The sequence below is a fragment of the Protopterus annectens genome, chromosome 10.part0 (assembly GCF_019279795.1).
Source record: "Protopterus annectens isolate FY-2018-M chromosome 10.part0, PAN1.0, whole genome shotgun sequence".
Classification (NCBI taxonomy): domain Eukaryota; kingdom Metazoa; phylum Chordata; order Ceratodontiformes; family Protopteridae; genus Protopterus; species Protopterus annectens.
The window spans coordinates 736,525,572-736,546,715 of record NC_056744.1 but is presented as its reverse complement, the minus strand read 5'-3'; the positions used below and the strand labels follow the sequence as shown (position 1 = coordinate 736,546,715).

Genomic DNA, 21,144 nt, shown 5'->3' with positions numbered 1-21,144 from the left:
TAACTAGAGAAAGAAAATGACAGAATGGGAAACCGCCAAGAATTTATTTGGACTGCAGGTTAGACATTGTCTTCCCTGTCAAGGACTGATATCAGAGTATAGGCAACGAAAAAGAAATGGGGGGGGGGGTCCTAAACAAAAGACCAGCACTGGCAGAATTTTTAGTAGAATCTAGAACAGAAGCTACCATTAAAAAAGGAATAATTAGTACAGCATATAAAATATTGCATGATAACTATAAAAATCAATCAAATGAGGTTAGAAAGGATTGGCAGGTGAGATGGGACAAGCAATTCTCAAAGAAACAATGGGAGGATATATATGTCTCCCAAATATGTGACAAAATCTAGAAGTAGACTCCAGAGAATTTTTCCTCAGGTACACAGCAAATGTTGGGAGGTGTGACGAGGGAAAAAGAAAAGAGGTAATTGGGAACATATTTTCTGGGAGTATGGTGAGTGCGTGGACTTTATGGATTCCCTGCGGGATGCACTGTCGGTGATGCTGGGTGGACAGATTGGTGTGATGAGGGAGATGCTTTTTCTGAGCTATGATTCAGAATTAGACTTGCCTAGACATGGTAAGTCCTTGCTGTGTATAATCAGAGTGGCTGCCAAAAAAGCAATTACTAGAAAATGGAAATCAAAATCTAAACCAACTATAGTAGTAGTAGTAGTGAATATAGTAACAGACATAAACAACTGGAATCGAGATCTTTAGAAAAGGGTAGGAGCAAACTACATAGGAAGAAATGAGGCTTGTGGAAACAATACATACAGGGGAGGAATGAGGTTTAAAAGAAGGGAGGACTTAAATAAGCTATGTAATGTTTTACTGAAAATGATTGGGTAGATTATAAGTTATGTACAATGAATGCAACTAACTAGAAGCGTCAGTATGGTTTGTGATATAAAACGCTTGCAAATAGGATTGTGTCAGTGTGGTTTGTTTTGGTTTAGTAAAATGTTTCTTTTTTTAAAAAAGTCAGGAATAGAATAACATGTAATGTTTCTAAGGTTATATGATATATAGCAATATATGTGAAGTATAATGTTTGTAAACATGAACTTGTGAATACAGTTTGATTACTTTTATATAAATGTAAATTTGCCTATGTCACAAGTAATAATTCAATAAAAGTGTTTAAAAAAACACCAGATATTGTTATAATATACAAGTGTTTTAGCAGGGAGGCATACCATGTCTGCACCTCTTGACAGAGATTGGCTATATCCCTACGCATGTTAACAATATATGTAATAAATTCAAGGACACTGTTAAGTTTGTAGGTTTGACTGTTTTGACTGTTAAACAGATTAACTACAAGTCTACAAGATTGTAATTAATTGCTATAACTCCAAAATTGTTGAAAGTGTTAATGAATTCTAAATGGGGAGCTTATCCCATAATTCTGGAATGCATTGTGTAAAGTATCTGTGCTTTTATTTTTTGTTTAATGATCTACTGTCTATTTTACCACAGTGCATTGCAGGCATATCTTCTTCTTCTTTTTTCGGCTTTTCCCGGTTAGGGGTCGCCACAGTGGATCACCTGTCCGCTCACGATTGGCAGTGGAGTTTTACTGTGTCGAGTTGCCAGCCCGGCACCCAACCTTCCACAGAAGGCACACACATGCATGCCTAGGGCCAATTTAGAGTGTCCAATCCACCTGCAGCATGCCTTTGGGATGTGGGAGGAAACCGGAGCACCTGGAGGAAACCCATGCGACCACAGGGAGGAAATGCAGACTCCGCACAGAAGGCACCCCAGCCGAGGATTGAATCAGAGAACCTCTTGCTGTGAGGCGGCAATGCTAACCGCTGCACCACTGTGGCCGCAGACATATAATTTCAAATAAAACTATGTCAGACACTGTGCTACAGAACAGAACAAATGTAATGACAATTACTGAAGTCTTTCTGAATAGTTTAAAATTTCCAAACCTGTGATATGTCTTGCAAAAAACTTTCTTTTTCATGCTCTTTTAGTTGGCTTATTTGAAGGCTAAAGTTACTGTACTCAAAAATCTACCAGTTATTAGACTTAGAGACACACACACACACACACACACACACTCTTGCTAGAATGTTGTCTATGAATATTTGACATGCCTACTGAAAGTATGATGGATGAAAATGCAATCTATAGAAGAAACATTTTAAATGAGAATGGGGGAGTATACGTGCATTCTGAGACAAGATATACATTCATTCTGAGACGAGATATCTTGAGTATCCTCCTTACCTTGAGGGACAGTGACCTTGGAGTATGGGGGTGCAGCCCCCACATTAAAAGTGTTGGGAATAAGGGCACCCTGCAAAAATTGTTAAAAGTATAACCAAACTTTAGAATTCACTTTTTTTCTGGTCAGAATCATGGTTTATTTTCAAAGTTTTGAGAACTGAATATCAGGTTTCACTTCCAATAGGGAGAGAATTTTCTGGCTTACATGTACTGCTAAAGAAGTGTCATAATTAACAGAGGACATTAGAGCATTACATCGGTGAACAGTTTAACAAAATCTTCAACAATTTCATAGAATTAACAGTGATGTGAGAGGCTAGATATATGTGTGTGTGTGTGTGTGTGTGTGTGTGTGTGTGTGTGTGTGTGTGTAGAGAGAGAATATTATGACATGCAGATCAAAGTACAAAATATATATATATATATATATATATATATATATATATATATATATATATATATATATATTTATGTATATAGAGAGAGAGCGAGAAAGGGCAATATTATGACATGAAAATCAAAGTATAATACAAAGAACTTTATAAGCAATTACTAGAAATCAATCTTCTTCATGTCATGCAGAAATTTGCGTTCAGTTTTCATGCTTTTGCTCTGAGTGTTTTCATTAGAGAGAGAGACTACAAGTATTACAAATAAAACTTACTCTTTATTCTGTTCCGCTATTTCATCTTTGAGCCACTTTTCTTCCAAACCACAATGTGCTGTCTGTAAGCTGGGATATCCTAATAATTCCTGCAGTACTAAAATAATATAACACTTTATCTATTTAAAAATATGCAATGTAGTTAACTGCAAAATATTACACAGACAGAAGATATATGTATTCATCATCAAGTATGCAATTTCAGTTTTCCTTTTACCAAGGAAAGGCACAGCATTCAGTACTGACAGACACAGATAAAACTTCTCTGTGGCACTATTAAAAGTGCGCTATTATAGTAACAGAGCTTACAATACTAATAATTTGCTGCCATAGGAATCTGTAGTTATACTTTAACTGAAAATAAGACATTTAGCTATTATAATGATAAAACAGAAGCAATACAAAGTTACAAGTAACTCTTCAGATGTAAAGCAGATTTAATACGTTTATATCATTCTCATTTGTAAAAGTCAGTGTACTGGTATAGACATATGACATTGACGATGCCACCAGTAATTCAAGGTTATGAAGTGTTCCAGACTATCAGATGCATCAGCCAAGAGGGAAATATGTAGTGTCCAAGGTTGCATTTAATATTCCAATCCTGAGAATATCAGATTTTTTTCAAATTGAAGTGAAAATTGGGGGACTATAATTAAACAATAAAACTGTAATATCATGGCATAGTCCCCTTTATATTGTGTACAACACTCAGAGTGAGTATATTTAAGTTATGGAGGTATAAGAATACAGTTCCCACAGTGGGGAGGGTGCAAAAAATGCTTTAGAGGTGCAATAGCAAGTTTCATTTTGTAAAGTTCATATCTTTTTTTTAAAACTTCGAGACTCACAAGTTATTGCAAAGGAAATGTTATTCAGTGGACACTGCAATGTCTATATGGCTAATACACAAGAAAGAGACACTGTAGATGTGGACTAGTTCATATGAGGTATATATTCATATTGAGGCTTCTCTAGAATAATTGTTACACATAATGTGCAGATAAGTGTAGCTAGTTTATTAACATTAAAACTAAACATAACATATCTAATATTCATCTCTATCATATATCTATGAGATAGCATGCATTACATTTCATCAATTATTGTACACTAGCTGCAATTAAGTGCACCATTGGCTATGTACAGCTAATCAAACCTTTATGAACATTTTAAGACATTTAAAATAAATTAAATATTTCAGTTCTTAGAATTATTTCAACTATCAAACAAGCAGTATGTCTGTCTGGTTTCTTCAACTATTTTCCATATCCAGTGAATTTAACACAACTATGTATACTAGGCATATGATCCTATGTTTTGCAGTACTTGCTGTAATATAGCTTTCTGCAATTCTTAACTGTTACAGCTCTAAGTTTCTACTGTCCTGTGACAGTAATGGCCGTGACACTTTTACCTGCTCTTCCTTCCTCCTGGAACTTTAAGGTATGAATATTTGCCTTATTCAAATGTTTTTAATTTCTTCCATACAGATTTTACCTTTCCCATAAAAGTGAAGGATGTTGGTTTGGTTGCTTCCCCAATTAGTTCAGTTTTAGGATTCAGACTTTTCCATGGCTTCAGTACTCCCCCTCTGCCTCCAACTTGTCCACTTAGTAGTCTTCTGCAGTTTCTATCATATTTCTTTACATTTATGTTGATTTGAAGGCACTGAAGGCATCACTAATGAAGAAGTGAAAGGTAATCTGCTTTTCAAACTTTTGTATATTCATTGTTTAGCTAAGGAGAGACTTGAGTCCCTGCAATGGATTATTTCAAAATTCTAAACACCGAGAGACAACAATCCTCAAAGGATTTGCTACCATTTGTTCTAGGACACACTTTACTATTTGGATAGCTCTCTCCGTTTGTCCATTTGATTGTGAATAGCATGGGATGGGCATTAAATATCTGAATATGCATTCATGAACAACTCTTGAATTCCATACACAATAAGAATCCCAAAGCATTTTGGCATAGTGTTAACCAAATCCTGCACCCAGGAAACCTCACTACTCCTAACCCCTCCCCTAATAATTCTCCACAAGAGATGGCATCCATCTTTAATTCATACTTCATCAACTCAATTAGTAAACCTATCCAACACTCTAACTCCACTGCTTCTTCTAATACTCTTACTCCTTCTCGGCTCAATGATTCCTTTACACTAAAACCAATTCCTACAAACTACATTAAAAATGTTCTCAAACTACAGCCTTGTCTGCATCAGCTGACAACCTACCTCCACTGTCCCTTAAGGCTGCAGCCCACTCTATCGCCTATCCCATTTCCATTCTCATTAACCACTCTATAAGGGAATCCACTGTTCCCTCACTATGGAAGCAATTTTATAGTATACCCCTTCACAAAGGCAGAAACTCTACCAACCTATCCAACTACCGGCCTATAGCAATACTGTCTCCTCTATCTAAAACACTTGAGAAATGTGTACACTATCTCATCTCCCAAAATCTACTCTCACCTGCACAGCATAGTTTTTGTCCACATCATATTACCACAACAACCCTCATTTCATTCAATAACTCTATCTCCCAGGCCAGAGACACAAGCTGGTCTCCTGTCTCCTTCTTGATCTCTCCAAAGCTTTTGATACTGTATCTCATCCTATTCTCCTTTCTAAACTTTATCAGCTCATTCCTTCTACTCCTACTATTTCTTACTTCCTTACTATTTCCTGGTTTCAAAGCAGACAACAAGCTGTTAAATGTCTCTCCTCCCTCTCCCCTGTTCTTCCCATTAAGGCAGGAGTCCCTCAATGATCAATACTTGGTCCCTTACTTTCAATATTTTCATAAATCGCCTCTACACTTCCTGTCCACAATCATCCCTAATACAGTATGCAGATGACTCTACAGTCATCACCACCTCCGATATTCTCCCTGACCTATTTACCTTAACACAAAAGTTTAGCAACCTTATTGAAACATGGCTCTTAAATAACCAACTCATACTCAACCCCAAAAAGACTAAACTTCTACTCTTCCTCCCCAAATCATTGTCTCAACACAAATCTACATTCAACATTACATCCCTAAACAGAACAATCATTAAGGCTGATACTCATACTAAGCTTCTCGGTGCCATTAGAGATGACCAACTAAAGTTTGACCTACATGCATTTCACTGTATTAAGAAAACCCATCAAAAATTAGGTCTAGTAAATAAAAATAAAAAGTTTTGAACTATTGAATCTCGTCAGACATTTGCCCATACTTACCTCCTTCCTAACCTGTTCTACAGTTCTCAAATCTTAACTAACCTACAATCTAATCTCCTCACAAAACTTGAAACTACCTACAATAAAGTAGCTAGATTTGCATCTAATAACTCACCAAGTCACATCACTGTCATGCTCTTAAGTCTGTAAATTGGTTAGAATTTCCTCATTATCTTCAACTTTCACAACTTTCCTTCCTTCATTCCATTGTACACAAACCCTCCTCCTGCCCCAACATCCCTTTAGTCTTGCTCTATACTCCCCTCCTCGAACTCTTAGGAGCTCTGATCAATATCACCTAGAAATCTACAAACCCAAGAGCTCTTTTGGACAAAAACTATACAGCTATTTACCAGCCTTCTCTTGGAACAAACTTCCCATGTCTCTTAAGAAAAATAAACTAGACTCATGACTTCAAGAAAGCTCTAAAAGATTATCTAAATAGCACCTGGACATGTCATTGTAAATATCCTACTGGCACTCTTCCCCTCTCTTCCAAAATCCGACTCTTACTCTCTTCTTACTAAGCGGTTACATTTTTCTTACATATGATCTTATCGACAACTTCTTAAACCAGTTCTTCCTATATCTCCACTTTACTCCTTATCTAACCTCCTTGTTAACTTTACCTTCTTTTCCACTTAATTATTTACCTAACTCTACTTCATCACTATTTCCTCTACCCTTTTCTCCTATCAAAACTATCACATATGCTTAATCTCCATTTCTATAAGCTGTATCCTCTCCTAAAGTTTTACTATCTTGATTGCTTCCTTGCACACTATCTTATAAGCTGTTTTCCTTTCCTTATTAACTTGCTACTAACAGTATAATTTTCTTTCTCACTTTTTAACTAAAATCTACTCAATTCTACTCCTACAACCTCTGGATATACCAAAAATCGCTGTAAAAGAAATGTGCGTAATAGTGTTTTGTATCTGTACAGACTGCATATTGTATTGTTTTCTACTATTGTATCTTACTGACCATTGTGATCTATGAATTAATGTGCTATATCTGTAATGCCTGAATTTATTACTGTTGCATTTGACTACTGTATCTCACTAGACATTGTGATATAATAATCTGTTATTCGGTGGAGCTTTTCTCCCTGGGCCTCAGCTAAAAAAAGTGCTTTTGCTCAGTCAGACAATCCTGGTTAACAAATGTCAAATATATTGATAAATAAATTTGTGACTTATGTATCAATTGTTAAGATAAGAACACAATAGGCATCCCCAAGCTTAAGAATACAGATTTTAACATATTTGTTGCAATTGTAATTGTTGTGTCTGAAAATGTTATTATTTGAACATGTAATAATAACCCAGTTATATTTAATATATAATTTATTTATTATTTATTTATTTTATTTTACATTTGTTAACCAGGAAATTCCGACTGGACCAGGTCCATTTTCAGCGGAGGCCCGGGGAGAAAAGCTCCAACATCAAGTTATACAAATACAGTACATCAAGCATAATACACAAAACAGGTTACATCATGTATGCTGAGCATAGTAATATAACAAGAATTAATAAAAACACTCCAGGTAAAAGATATAGAACATGGGTAAAAAGACAATGTCAGTCATACTTTGGTAAGAAAAGAAAATATATCAAGTAAGATTCTACAGTTAAAAGTACCCTTTCAGATGACCAAGCCTACAGGGGATCAGAGCTCCAGCATGTGATCAGAGAGTAATTTGGGGAGTTAATAGCAGTATGGGTAGGGTTATGTGATACAAGGGCATAACCATGTACTAAGAAGGTGCGATTTGAGGGAGTTTTTGAATATGGATGTGGAGGGGCAGTGGACACAGATAGGGGAAGAGAGTTCCAATTTCTGGCAACGGTGTGGGAGTAGAGCGCTTTCCCTGCATTATTGTTAGCCTTGGTGATGGAGAGGAGAGATTTTTCACTGGATCTTAGGTATCGGTTTGTAGTATAGATAGAAAGTAGGTTGGATAATGAGGGTTTTTTTTCAGGATATTTGAGAATATTGTAGGCTGTGCCCAGCTGGTGATAGTTAAGTAGCTGTGGTAGCTCAAGCCATTTTAGTTCTTTTAGTGCAGCACAGTGATGGGTTCTATAGGTTGAGTTAGTAGCAAACTTGGCTATTTTATTGTAGCATATAACATATATAATATATATAACATGTCTGCAATGGAACAAATCAGTGTCCATGCAATCCCATCATTGAACAAAGACATGCGTTTAGGCTGCTTGGAGGTCATACATTTCCCTGTGGATACATTTTGTTGGAGACACATGGTTAAGTGAAATTCAACTGCAGAGACATATGGCTGTCACATATTCACTGCAGGCACAGAGAAATATCCAACATCATTTCCACAATGTCAACAGCCAAGTGAACGGGGGGGGGGGGGTAATGGCCCCTAGGGCAACTAGATACAGCAGGCAGTATTGCTGGCATCAGCAGAGGGATGTCCAATGGGCATGTCAGTGGCAGTAAAATATAGTGTACAATAGGCAATACCCTATATTAACGGTGTTTGTGGACCATTACCCATTTTACAGTGTCCAGGGAACATTGTCTAAAGCACATACTGGAGCATGTGTGTGACTAAAGCAGCATGTGGGATTTCTTCCATGCTGCACCACACTTTTACATGTTGCAGTTACATAAGCATACACTGTACACTAAACTCAACACACACACACACAGTTTCCCTTGCCCCCAAAAACTTGGTTGTTGCTCTTAGACTGTGTGTTCCAGGCAGGTATGAGACTATCATTGAGCAGCACTCTACCTTTTCCAAAAGTGAAGCTGTAATATGAGCAAAAATATTTGACTTCAAATACTGGCTTTGTTTTTTGAGTTATTCAAAGGAGGTCTAATATTTGTCAGACTGGCAGGATATGACCAACAGACCATGCTGCTTCACCAGGAATGGTTTGCATCTGTCCCCTCCAGGATTTTGATTATTGGCAAGAACAATGTCCACTTTCATACTGACTTTTTTAGGCAATGCAAACTTGATAAACCTATCAACATAATGAAGCAAGTAAAGAAAAATATGAAGGCGTTACTGATCAATGCTAGGAGCCTAAACTAGAAACACCACTCCCTACAAGCCTTTCTGACCCTGGAGGATGTGGATATCTGTGTAGTAAATATTTTAAAATGTGAGAGAGCACTCCAGCTGTGCAAGGCTATAATGTCTTTCACATGTTTAGACCAGTTACTGGGAAGGAGATGGAAAAAGGCAGAGACATATCAGTCTTCATCCAGAAGAGACTCACATCAAGGCTGGTAAAGCTGTAGGATGCACTAGAGCTTCTTCATGTCCAAATAACCATCAGGAAGGTCTTGTTCCATATATATTACCTAGCTATAGCTCTCTATGTCCCAAGAAAAATACAACACTTATATACAAGAAGTGGAATCACTCAGCATTAAATGGAATACCATTTTCCTAGGTAATCAAAAGCATCCAACTACAGACTGGAAAACCTACACCATTAGTTCACAAGCACAAAAATTCCTGGACTTTGTTAATACAAATACCCTAGAACAATTAGTCAGAATACCCACTAGGAGGAACAACATTTTGAATCTTGTCCTTATTAACATGTGCGGCAACTTGCACCATCCCTTGAGTATGTTTGTCATTTGTTAGGTCTGATTATAAACCCATCTCCTTTGAAATAAAGTTGATATCAAAGACCCATTCTGCCCAATGCACCTTTAGAAATTTCTCCATGACAAACTATCTACTCCTAAGTGGTACTCTGCTGAATACAAGGAAACGTACAATCACACTATACCAGCATGTAAACAGCTGCATAGATTCAACCACACCCTTGTATGAACAAGAGCAGGGCAAACCCCCTTACTGGAGCTATAATATCAACAAGGTTTGCCGTAAAAGGAAGAAAATTTTGACTAAAAGTAAACTCCCAGAATGATAGTATCCTCACCACTGAAATAAACAAACAACTCAGGAGCTTAATAAAATCCACCAAAGCAAGGTTTGCAGCTAAAATAGCCATTTAAGTCAGAGACAATCACAAGGCTGTTTTTCAGTCATGTTCTTAATCTCAGAAGCACAACACAGCAATGCATTGAGCTGATCATGAAAAATGTCACCTACACTGAGGCTGAAGATTTCCTGAACCTACTGGTTGAAAAATTAATCTCAAACTTTACTCCTCTCTCTCCCCCCTCCATCTAGCCCACAAAATATGCCTGAAAGAGACTTGCCCCCAGCTATCACATAGGACCAAGTCTTAAAAACCCTATCTAAACCTAAAAATACTGCATTGATAGGTTCTGACAATTTTTTTGGATGCATCTTAAATAGCATGAAGCACAGTGTAGCCATGCCTCCAATAATACTGTTAAACTTCAGCCTCCATACATGTTTATTACCAAGCAAATGGAAAACAGCTACAATTATTCCCCTGCATAAGGGAGGCCCTTCCACAGACCCAGGTAATTACAGACCCCTAAGTCTGACCAGCCTCATATGCAAAGCCATGGAAAGATTTATCATGGATCTAATCAATAAGGACATAGGAAATCTGTAAACATTGGACCCGTCTCAGTTTTGATTTGTCAAGGACAGTGGTAGACTTTTTTGAAAATATTACCAAAGCAATAGATGAAGGTAAAATGGTACACAACACATACCATGACCTGGCCAAAGCTTCTGAAACAACCTCCTGCTCAAGCTTAGTAGAAAAGCCTACTAAACAGAGTAGTAAATAGAACCAGAGTTGTCTATGGACATCTAAGGTATGTAGAGTGTGTTCTCCCTTGTTAGTAAAGTTTGGAAAGAATACTAGTAAATCAATTTGCTGGTTCAGGTTAGACTCTGATGCCAACTTGGGAAGGAAAGCAGGATTTGTTCTCAGTGAAACTATGTCCTTGTGGAAAATAAGGAAGGGTGGTTTGCATGAAATAACTTGTAGATCTGAAACTCATTTTGCTGATGCAATGGCATCCAAAAAGATAGTTTTTCAAGACAGAAGTTTTAAATCTGTTAAAAGTCACAAGTTCAAAGGGTTTTGGGGTCAGAGATTGAAATAAGACTGTTAACATCCCAAGGTAGAACTGGATCACAAACAGGAGATCTGAATAAAAACTTTCCTTTAAGAAAAGCTTTGATCACCTTAAGAGATACAATAGATGAATCATTATGCCCTATGTGAAAATCTGAAATGGTAGCCATCTGGACTTTAACAGTAGAGTAACTAGAACCTCCCATAAAAAAGTTAAGAAAGGAAATCCAGAATCACTGGGACGGGATGAAAAGGGGTCTAATCCCTTTGAGAATCCCCAAATAGAAAACCTCTTCCATTTGCTTTTGTCAGTATTTTTAGTTCATTCATCCTGAGAAGAAGAAATTAAATGTACTATAGGGGAAGAAAGCCTGTCATTTCTGACTATCACTGAAACTGAAGAAAGCATGCAGTTAATTTTAGGACTGGAAGTCTGATAGAGGCATCTTATATTCGTGACTGAGGAGATTGAGAGTGGGATCCAAAACCCATGGCAGGTGCAGTAGATGAGACCACAGAAAGGGGAGCTATACATGCTGAGGCCAGGCGAGGGAAATGAGGAACACTCTGGTCTTGCATTTCATGGCTTTCTGAATGAAGTTCATGAGAAGAACTGGTGGAGAGGAATAAAGGAAACCTAAAGACCAAAAATTAAACCCTGTGGAGGGTTGAGGGTGCAATAACTGCTGCATTTGTTGTTAAGGTAGGAGGCAAAGAGGTCACAGCAAATTTGGCCCCAGTGGCTGAAAATGTCTGTTGCCACTGTTTGTTTGAGAGACCACTCATGAGGCAACAGTATAGTTCTGCTCAACCTGTCAGTTAGTATATTGGACATCTCAGGAACGTGTGGCATCACCCACTGCCAAACTATTATGGCTTTGCTGCAAAGAGGGTGATCCACCTTGTCTGTTGGAAGTACCAGACCACTGACATATTGTCTATGAGAACAGTGAACATATCCATGGGTAGGAGGTCCCAAAAAGCCTGCAACACTAGGAGAACCAGTCTCATCTCCAAGACATTAATGTGAAGTTTAGCCTCTGTTAATGATTACATCCCTTGAACTGTTTTTCCTTCAAAATCTCCCCCCACCCTACAAGGGAGGCGTCAGTGGTGACTGTGGCCTTGGAGCAGGTGGACAAAAGGGTCTACCCTGTGCTACTGCCAGTAATGTAAGCCACCTATTTATGTAATTCTTGCAAACCTGAATAAGTCAGATTCTGGTGTGAAGGGGATGAAAAATCTGTGACTACTGTACTGCTTATGTTCACTGTAAGACTCACGTGTGATATTTCTCTAATGAAACCAGTGCAATAGAAGAGGCCATCAACCCTAAGAGACGTAGAATGAGTCTTGGATGTGGTCCACGGTGCTGCATCACTTGAAAAGCTACAAACCTTCATGAGCTGACTCTTGTAATGGGGACTTTTGCAATTTGTTGGACTGTGTCTGTCTGGCAACCTATACATTCTATGTTCTGCGAGGAAGGCAGTTTGCTGTTCTTGTAGTTGACTGATATTCCCAACTGATTTGCGAGAGAGAGAGAGAGAGAAGGAATGACTGATGTTGCAACAGTAGATCTCTGGAAGTAGCAGTTAGGAGCCAATCATCTAAATACAGGAAGACATGGATCCTTGCAGCCAGAGATGAGCTGCTACAACTACTATACTCTTGGTGAACACCCAGGGGCTGTGAAGAGACTGAATGGCCGTGCCCTGAATTGACAGTAATTGGCTCCCAGCCAGAAATGGAGAAACCCCCTAGATTGCCTCTGGATCTTGATATGATAAGTAGGCATCGTGGAGATCAATAGATCACATTCAATTTTTCTTCCTCAACAGTGGTAGGGTGGACTGCAACTTAAACATCTGGAACTTTGTTTCACATACATAGTTAGGTTGCTGAGATTCAATATTGGTCAAAGGTTCCTTGTCTTATATGGAACTAAAAGAGAACCCAGAATAGACTCTGGATCCTAACAGGTCGGGGGGGGGGGTGGCTGGATGGATGACTCTTGCTTAGCAGCTTTGAAACTTCTGTTGACACAGATGCCAATGGATTGGGTGGCATATTGGAAATCTTTAATCTTTTCTTTGGGAAATCCAAAAAGGGAATTGTATAGCCTCTTGTGATAATTCTTAACAGCCATGAATCAGAAGTTATGGCTTGCCAGGCTAAAGGGAGTAAGGAAAAGCATCCCTCAATTGCCTCCAGAGTGCAGCAGTTGGGCAAGCATTCAGGGATGTTGGTAAGATTCTCATTGAAGGGACCATAGAAACCTTGATTTTGCAGTCTGCTTCTACCTCCTGGGTAGCATCTATTCTGACCATTTCCTACTCTGGGTCAGGGAGGTCTATCCCCAGGAGACACATTTTCCTACGTGCTCTTTGATTCCTAGAAAAGGAACTTTGAGGAGAAGAAAAATGAATTCCCATGACAGACAAGGTCTTATCATCCTGTTACCTCCTGATAAGTGTTTCTTTTACCTTAGGTCCAAACAAGGTGGCACTGATAAAGGATGCCCTGAAACTCTCCATGAAATCACATAGCTGCATCTAGGTATGACATCACGTTAATGCTTGTGCTGGCTGCCCTTTATGTACCATCAGCTGCTTTGGACAGCAGTCTCATGGCCACATTTTAGGAAGATGGGAATGCAGACATTTGGGCATCCACCATCTTTTGAATGTCCATAGGTATGCCACCCAAAACAGACTTGAAGAGCTCCTTGATCAAGTCTCATTGGAAACATGTCAGGTGTGCTAGATAATTAAGTGCTCAAAGTGCAAAGGTCACTGAAGTATATGTCCATTTCTCCAGTCTGTCCAATGCACTTGACTCCCTGTTTGAGGGCTGGACAGAGGAGTTTTCTTCCTTCAGTTACTTCTTTGTGGCTGCTGCTACCACCATTGCATCTATCGGGGACTCTTGTACCAATGTATCCTACCCTTTAAGGCAATCAAAATCTTGTCCGGCTTTTTGGGGATAGGCTCTGCCACATCAGGTTCCTACTAAGCCTTCTGATCAACAAGATTTATTAGGATGTCAGGAGGTGGGACCACCCAGGATGTGAATGGCCAGACCAAAAAGGAACACCAACTCATCAAAAGGAGTTTCTGCAGATCTCCTGCATTTCATCAATTTCAGAATATCCCCAAAGTAGACATGTTCAAGGGGATCTTAAGGAACCCTCCCAATCATCTAAGTTTATGTCTTCATTGAATGACACAGGAGAGGAGTCTAGATGTTTCTGTTTGCATATCCTTTTCTGGGGAATGTGTCTCAGGGGCTCTGATGAAGACACCTCAGAGACAGAGGGGAGCTTGAATGCCTAGCTGCCTCAAAGCTGATTGGGTGTACCTATATCTGTCAACCTGAATGAGAGGAAGAAGGCACAGGATCCAAAAGGAGTCAGGATGGATCTGAACCCAGTGCAAGCACCAGTCTCCTTGGTCCTGCCAAAGCCCTCTCCACAGCCTTGAAAGCCAACTCAGCTAATGGAGTTGAGGACGACCTACTCCTATCAGCAAACTTGGTAGTTTACCTGACTCCAAAAGAGATCAGCTCTGAGGAGGATCTTGGAACCGAGCTGTCTAGAGCCAAAGCACCAAGGAGGAGGGACAGCTTTGCAAACTTCATAGTCGACTTGACGACTGGGGCTCCAACTCCACTGCTCTGCCTCAGGGACTCATCCCAACCCACAGGTAACGGTGTCGAGAAAGTGAGGAAAGATATCAAAGCACAAGTCTCCAGGGTTATTGGCTCTAATGCTGGTGCAGCAAATGGGTTCGGACTCATATACCTCAGGTCCAAAAATGGAAATAATGTCAGAACAAGGATGTATGGTGTCAATGGGACCATTCCCAGTCCTCTCCTCCAAGATGGGGCTAGAAAGACCCCCCAGCTGAATTTGTGTCCTCAGGAAGCTCCTTATCATATGAGCGACATCCATCTTGGTTAGGCTTCTCGTGTATCGACCAAACCTTGATAAAGGAGCTACAGACAGTGGTCTCAAATGTAGCTTTAGAAGTATCAGAGAATGAAGTCTGAGGATGATTGGCCCCAGAGAAAAAGAAGGTTTTGGAAAGGGAGTTCAGATCTCAGTTGTAGTTGGATCTACTGCTTTGACAACTCAGGTGCTAGACCTGGTAAAGTGCTTGGATCCAGAGATCTTTTATTTGGTTTCTCTGACCTATCTTGTATTTTCTCAATTTGTTTTTCTCTGTATTTCACTTAAGGTCTCTGTCTTTCTTTTTCTTTAGATCTTTCTTTCTCTCTCTCTTTTTTTTTTTTTTTTGAAGGAGGAGGAGTGGAAGGTGTCTTGGATTTGGAGGACATTCTGGATTCTGTCTGAAAGGAAAAAAGTCCCTTAAGAATAAGTTTCTCTCTTTTGCTTTGAAAACCTCTGACGCAAAGGCAGCACAGCTACTGCAGCTATCCTGTAAGTGGAAAGGACCTAGGCAGTAAATACAAATGGCCATATGTTGATTCCACAGGCTAAACACTTTTTGAAGCCATCAGTATAACATTTTTACACAGAGAAAAACTTTACAACAATAACAATAAGAGCAACTACTCTGAGCTTATAAAACAAGTACATATATATATATATATATATATATATATATATATATATATATATATATATTTTTTTTTATTTATTTTATTTTACATTTGTTAACCGGGCTAGTCTGGCTGGATACATGTCCATTTTCAGCAGAGGCCCGAGGAGAAAAGCTCCACTATCATACTAATTATACAGTTAAAGGAAACTAAAACACTAATCAAGAAAACAATCAAACAATAAAACAATGAAAACAATGCCTAAAAAAGCAAAGTACAAATGAATATACAGTATTACTGGTCTAAACTGGCCAGATAATTATCTATTTTCTGCAAAGGGTTGAGGAGGAAAGCTCCACTATCATACTATAATCGTTACAGATTAAATATCATATATATATATATATGTAAATATATATATGTGATCCATCAATATGTTCGAAGTTTCACTACTTAGAACCCCATTTCACCGAGTCCACTTGTTCAAAGTAGTGAAACTTCGAAAATTGACTTTGGCAGTCACACTACAGCGCGGAATGGGAATATTCCCTTTTCCCCGCTGTAGTCCGATCTCAGAGTTGGTATATTTAAGTAGGGGGGTGTGGGGGGCTGTGGGGGGTGCAGGGAGTCCACAATCACTGAACACACTTTAACGAAAGCACTTTCACCAAAAAAGTGCTTTTGTTAAAGTGTGTTAAAAAATACATTACATTTTTGCATGGGGGCAACCTCCCCTGCACCCCCCACAACCCCCCTACTTTAATATTCTCACTCCCAAGGTCACACTACAGTGGGGAAAAGGGAATTTTCCCTTATCCCCACTGTAGTGCGATCTCCGCAACAGGCATACTCATGCAAAAGTGCTTCTTCGGTGAAAAGCACTTTCGCGCAAGTATGCCCGGCCGAATCTGTTTCGGTGATGTTGCCGTTCGGGGATCCATACGGATCCCATCTATATAGATATATATATATATATATATATATATATATATATATATTTTTATACACACACACACACACACACACATATATATATATATATATATATATATATATATATATATATATAAGCTCGACTTTCATATGGCCGAGACCATATGATTGAACTTTTAAAAGTTCGAATAGTCTGAATGGGGATCTCCACAGCGCGCGGAACAGGAAAATTTCCCTTTACCACAATGTAGTGTGATCTCAGAGTTGGTATATTTAAATAGCGGGGGGTGTGGGGGTGTAGTCTACTGTCCTACTAATTTCTGTATGAAAAACACTATGTAATATATAAATATATATATATATATATATATATATATGTATATATATATATATATATATATATATATATATATATGTATATATATATATATATATATATATGTATATATATCTAGAAGATTACTAGAAAGTTCTGTTCAGCAGACTTGAAAGATATCTATCTAAAGCAGCTAGCTAACAACCTTATCTATCTAAGCATATTATTTTTAACTAACAAGAAAACTAACAAATATCCTAGAGGAAGGAGTCAAAAATGGCTATCATTTATTCTGAAAGTGTTGGAGCTCTCGGCAAACAAGTCTGGTCTACCAAGCAGCAGACAAGAATTGAAGTATATTGGCTAGAAGGAGGGAAATGTGGGTAGGGGAGGAGTCTGTGCTCCTGGAGCCAATACTCCGATATAAGGTGCCGAGGTCGGATCTGACGGGATCCAACATCCCACGTCTTGAATAAGGCAAAAACAGACAACATCAGATCTATTATTTTGACGGAGTTTAAGATAATTTATTATTTATTTATTTAATTCTTGACATCTGTTTACCGGGATAGCCCACTGAGCCAAGAAGAGTCCATTTTCAGTAAGGGGCTGGGGAGAAAAGCTCCACAGAAAACATATATATTACAAATAGATAAGTGTTATTACAGGTTAAACATTCACAGAAAAATAAAACAAAATGATATAATGTATTACATGGAAAAAGTACAGCAGAAAACCTATACATTGCTAAACAAAATAAGCTTTTTACAAGGTAAGAAGAAGAGTGCAGCATAAAAAATAAAAGGTATATATAGCAGTATGGGTTAAACTGCATAAAGAACATAGCTAGTACGTTTATACAGAAAGGGTTGCTTTATATAAATACATAGCTATATTGAATTTGAGAGGTTCAGGCTAAAAATTACCTTAAGAGATTTCTGCCAGCTAAAAAAAAAAGAGAGTAGAGAGAGGAGAATAAAAGTGTGAGAAGATGTAGTCTACAGTATTAGTGTGAGGGGGAAGAAAGAGTATGGGTGACAGGATGGGAAAAGAAGGTAGAAAACAAGTTAAATGACAAAAAGTAGTGGAGATGGAATTATGAGAGTGTATTTGAGAGCTAGGTTATGCAAGGAGGAGATTTAATGCAATTACAGAGCCAGTTGGATTGGAGGAATTTTCTGAGAGCAGTTTTGAAAAAAACAGTGCTATGAATGGTGTGAATGGCAAGAGGAAGGCTGTTCCAGGTTTTTGCTACTGCCCACAAATAAAGTAGTTGGCCTGCAGGTAGTTTTGGTTTGTTGATGTGAAGGAAGAGCTGGTTCTCAGATTGTAGGGACCTGCTAGGGTTCTAATGAGAAAATAAGGAACTAAGGGCAGGGCAATCCTGAGGTTTTGTGAGAATTTTGTGTGTGGTGGAAAGTTGTAGATATGCGAGGTAGTGGGGGAATTCCAGCCAGTTCAATGTTTTTGGGGTATGCAGTGATGGATTGAATGGCAAGAACCTGTTACAAATTTAGCTATTTTGTTGTAGCACATTTCAAGTTTAGTTTTAAGTGAGGATTGGAGATTGGTAAGCAAGTGGGTACCATAAACCAAAGATGGAAGTAGATAGGTGGATGCAAGTACATGTTTTGATGGGAAGTAAAGAAATTATTTAAGTCTGTAAAGAAGTCCTAGCTTTTTTTGTGGATCTTACTGATGTTATCAAAATGTGTAGACCAGATTTTAGGTTTTCATCAATTATGACACCTAGCAGTTTGGTATTGGTAACTATTTCAATTTTTGTTTCGTTCAGGGCGAGTATGTTAAAATGGGTTTTGCTGAGGGGAATATTTCTCTTAGGAGTGAAAACTATGAGCTTGGTTTTATTGGGGTTTAGAGATAGATGGTTGTTATGGAGCCATAATTCTATGGCAGAGAATGCAGACTGAGTGGCTGTTGCAGGTGAGTTAAGTCTGTTGCATTGCAGATAACAGTGAAATCATCTGCATATTGTAGAAGAGAACCCTGGTGACATGCTAAATGGACGTTCTTGATAAAAATGTTGAAAAGTGGAGGTATTAGAAGAGAATCCCTGGAGGACCCCAATTGGGTTGTGTATATATGGGGAAATAGATTTTTGCCATTTTACAGCATGTTGTCTGCCTAGAAGGTAGCTGCTGAACCATTTGAGTGATGGGGTAGTCATTCCAATGTTAGAAAGCTGAGAGAGGAGCAGAGTATGAGATATGGTATCAAAGGCTTTGGATAGGTCCAGAAATAGAGTGGATACAAACTTCCCAGAGTCACAAGCTGTAGTGACTTGGTCCATAAAGGATATTAGGGCAGTGGAAGTGCTATGACCTGATCTGAAACCATGTTGTGTTTGTGAAAGGATTTGATTGCTGAGAATGAAATGTTGAAGTTTATAGTGTATACATTTTTCCAACAGTTTAGATAAGCGGGAATAGAATAGCTATGTGGGGAAAATTGGAAATATAGGTTGAGGATCCTCCTTTGTGAATTGGTATCATGTATGCTTTTTTTCCAGAGGTTGGGGACATAGGATTCTTGTATGGATCGATTAATAAGTATACTAATAGGGTAAGCAATTGTGTCAGCAGCGATTTTTAGATACTTAGTGGGTAGTCCATCTGCTAAATTGGAACAAGGTTTTAGTTTTAGAAGCTGTTTGGGACAGTTGAGAGTACGAATATGGGTTTAGAATTGTTTGTGGGAGAGTTTTATTGGGCGAATAATGGGGACTGAGACTGAATGTGAGTGAGAAGGGTAGACTGATCTGGAATGTTTGTAGTAGGGAGTGGAGGTATGGATTGTGTGTGTTGTAATACAGTCGTTTGGTCTGGGGAGTTAGATGCAGGGAGACGTCTTGAGAACTTGGATATGATATTAGCTATAGTGTCAATGAAGTAGAAGTTAAATAAACTTGCTATAAGATCTGGAGATTTATTATGGTAGGGGCAAGGATTATTTTTTGTACCTGGGTTAAGGAAAGTACTAATGGAGGACCAAAATTGTTTGGGGTTGTGTTTGTGATTATTTTGGAGCTCAGTATAGTATGCTTTCTTATCTTTGATTACAAGGTTTTTACATGGTTACAAAGTTGCTTGAAATGTAGTAGATCTGTGTTGCTCTTATGTTTATTCCAAAGTTTCCAGATTTTATCTCTTAGTAACATTTGTTCCTTTATAGGCTTAGTTAGCCATGGAGCATGATTAATTTTTAGTCTTTTGGTATGAGGGGTGTGTGGCTGTCAAGTATTTTTAGGAATGTGGTGTTGAAATAGAGCAGGGCATTGTCAAGTAGGAGAGTTTTTAGAATATTCTACTTAATGCTATTTAGAGTGTTGTTAAAAGTGGATAGATTAAAGTTGGATAGATTCCTGACAAGTTTAATATTATGATTTTTTGTGATAGCTGAAGCAGTTTGAGTAACAAAGGCAGGAAGATGGTCACTTAAAGAATTAGGGGGGTATACCGAATTATGATATTTTAAAGGGGTCAGAGGCTAAGATCCAATTTAAGGTGGTTACTTCGTTGGTTCTGTTCTTGTATCTGGAGGGGGTGGAGATAAGTTGGGTGTAATGAAGTAGGTTGATAGTGTTGATGGGAGTTTTTGAGTTAATATGTGACCAGTTTATATTGACATCACCTAGCATTATGATTTCATTTTTTATGTTGTGGGAGGTCCAAGATAGTATAACTTCTAATATTGGTATGTTATTACCAGGTGGAATATATTCGATTTTGATAGAAATTTCTGGAGTTATTTGTTTTCAGAAAGGTAACTAAGATTTTGGCATTACAGAATTGTGGTATCTAACCAGTAACTGGGTGTATATCAAATGTACTGGGGAATAGGATAGCAACTCCACCTCCCTTTTTGTTAGGTCTATCTGCCTGCATTACATTATAGTTGAGACGGAGGAATTCTGCGTCCTTTATGTTAGGATTTAGCCAGATTTCTGTTATGGCAAGGATATCGGTTTTATTAAGGGTGAGCCAGGCATGCAGGTCTGAAGTTTTGTTCCAAATACTTTGAAGGTTTAGGGTTGTGATGGATAATGATTTAACGAGATTAGGGGGATTGGTTGTTGTGGGAAGTGGTGGGCAGTGGGACCTGGGTTGAGATGGATGTCACCACATTGAATTAGTGATGA

General features: G+C 38.4%; 1 protein-coding gene across 1 annotated transcript in view; it reads right to left on the bottom strand.

The window, feature by feature from the left end:
- The window catches only part of UBE2U (ubiquitin conjugating enzyme E2 U), a 658,880-nt gene that overhangs the window by 40,162 nt on the left and 597,574 nt on the right, over positions 1–21,144 (bottom strand). Inside the window, exon 8 of the mRNA XM_044085559.1 lies at positions 2,909–3,005. Coding sequence (XP_043941494.1) covers positions 2,909–3,005 — 97 coding nt within the window. The remainder of the gene's footprint in view (positions 1–2,908; positions 3,006–21,144) is intronic.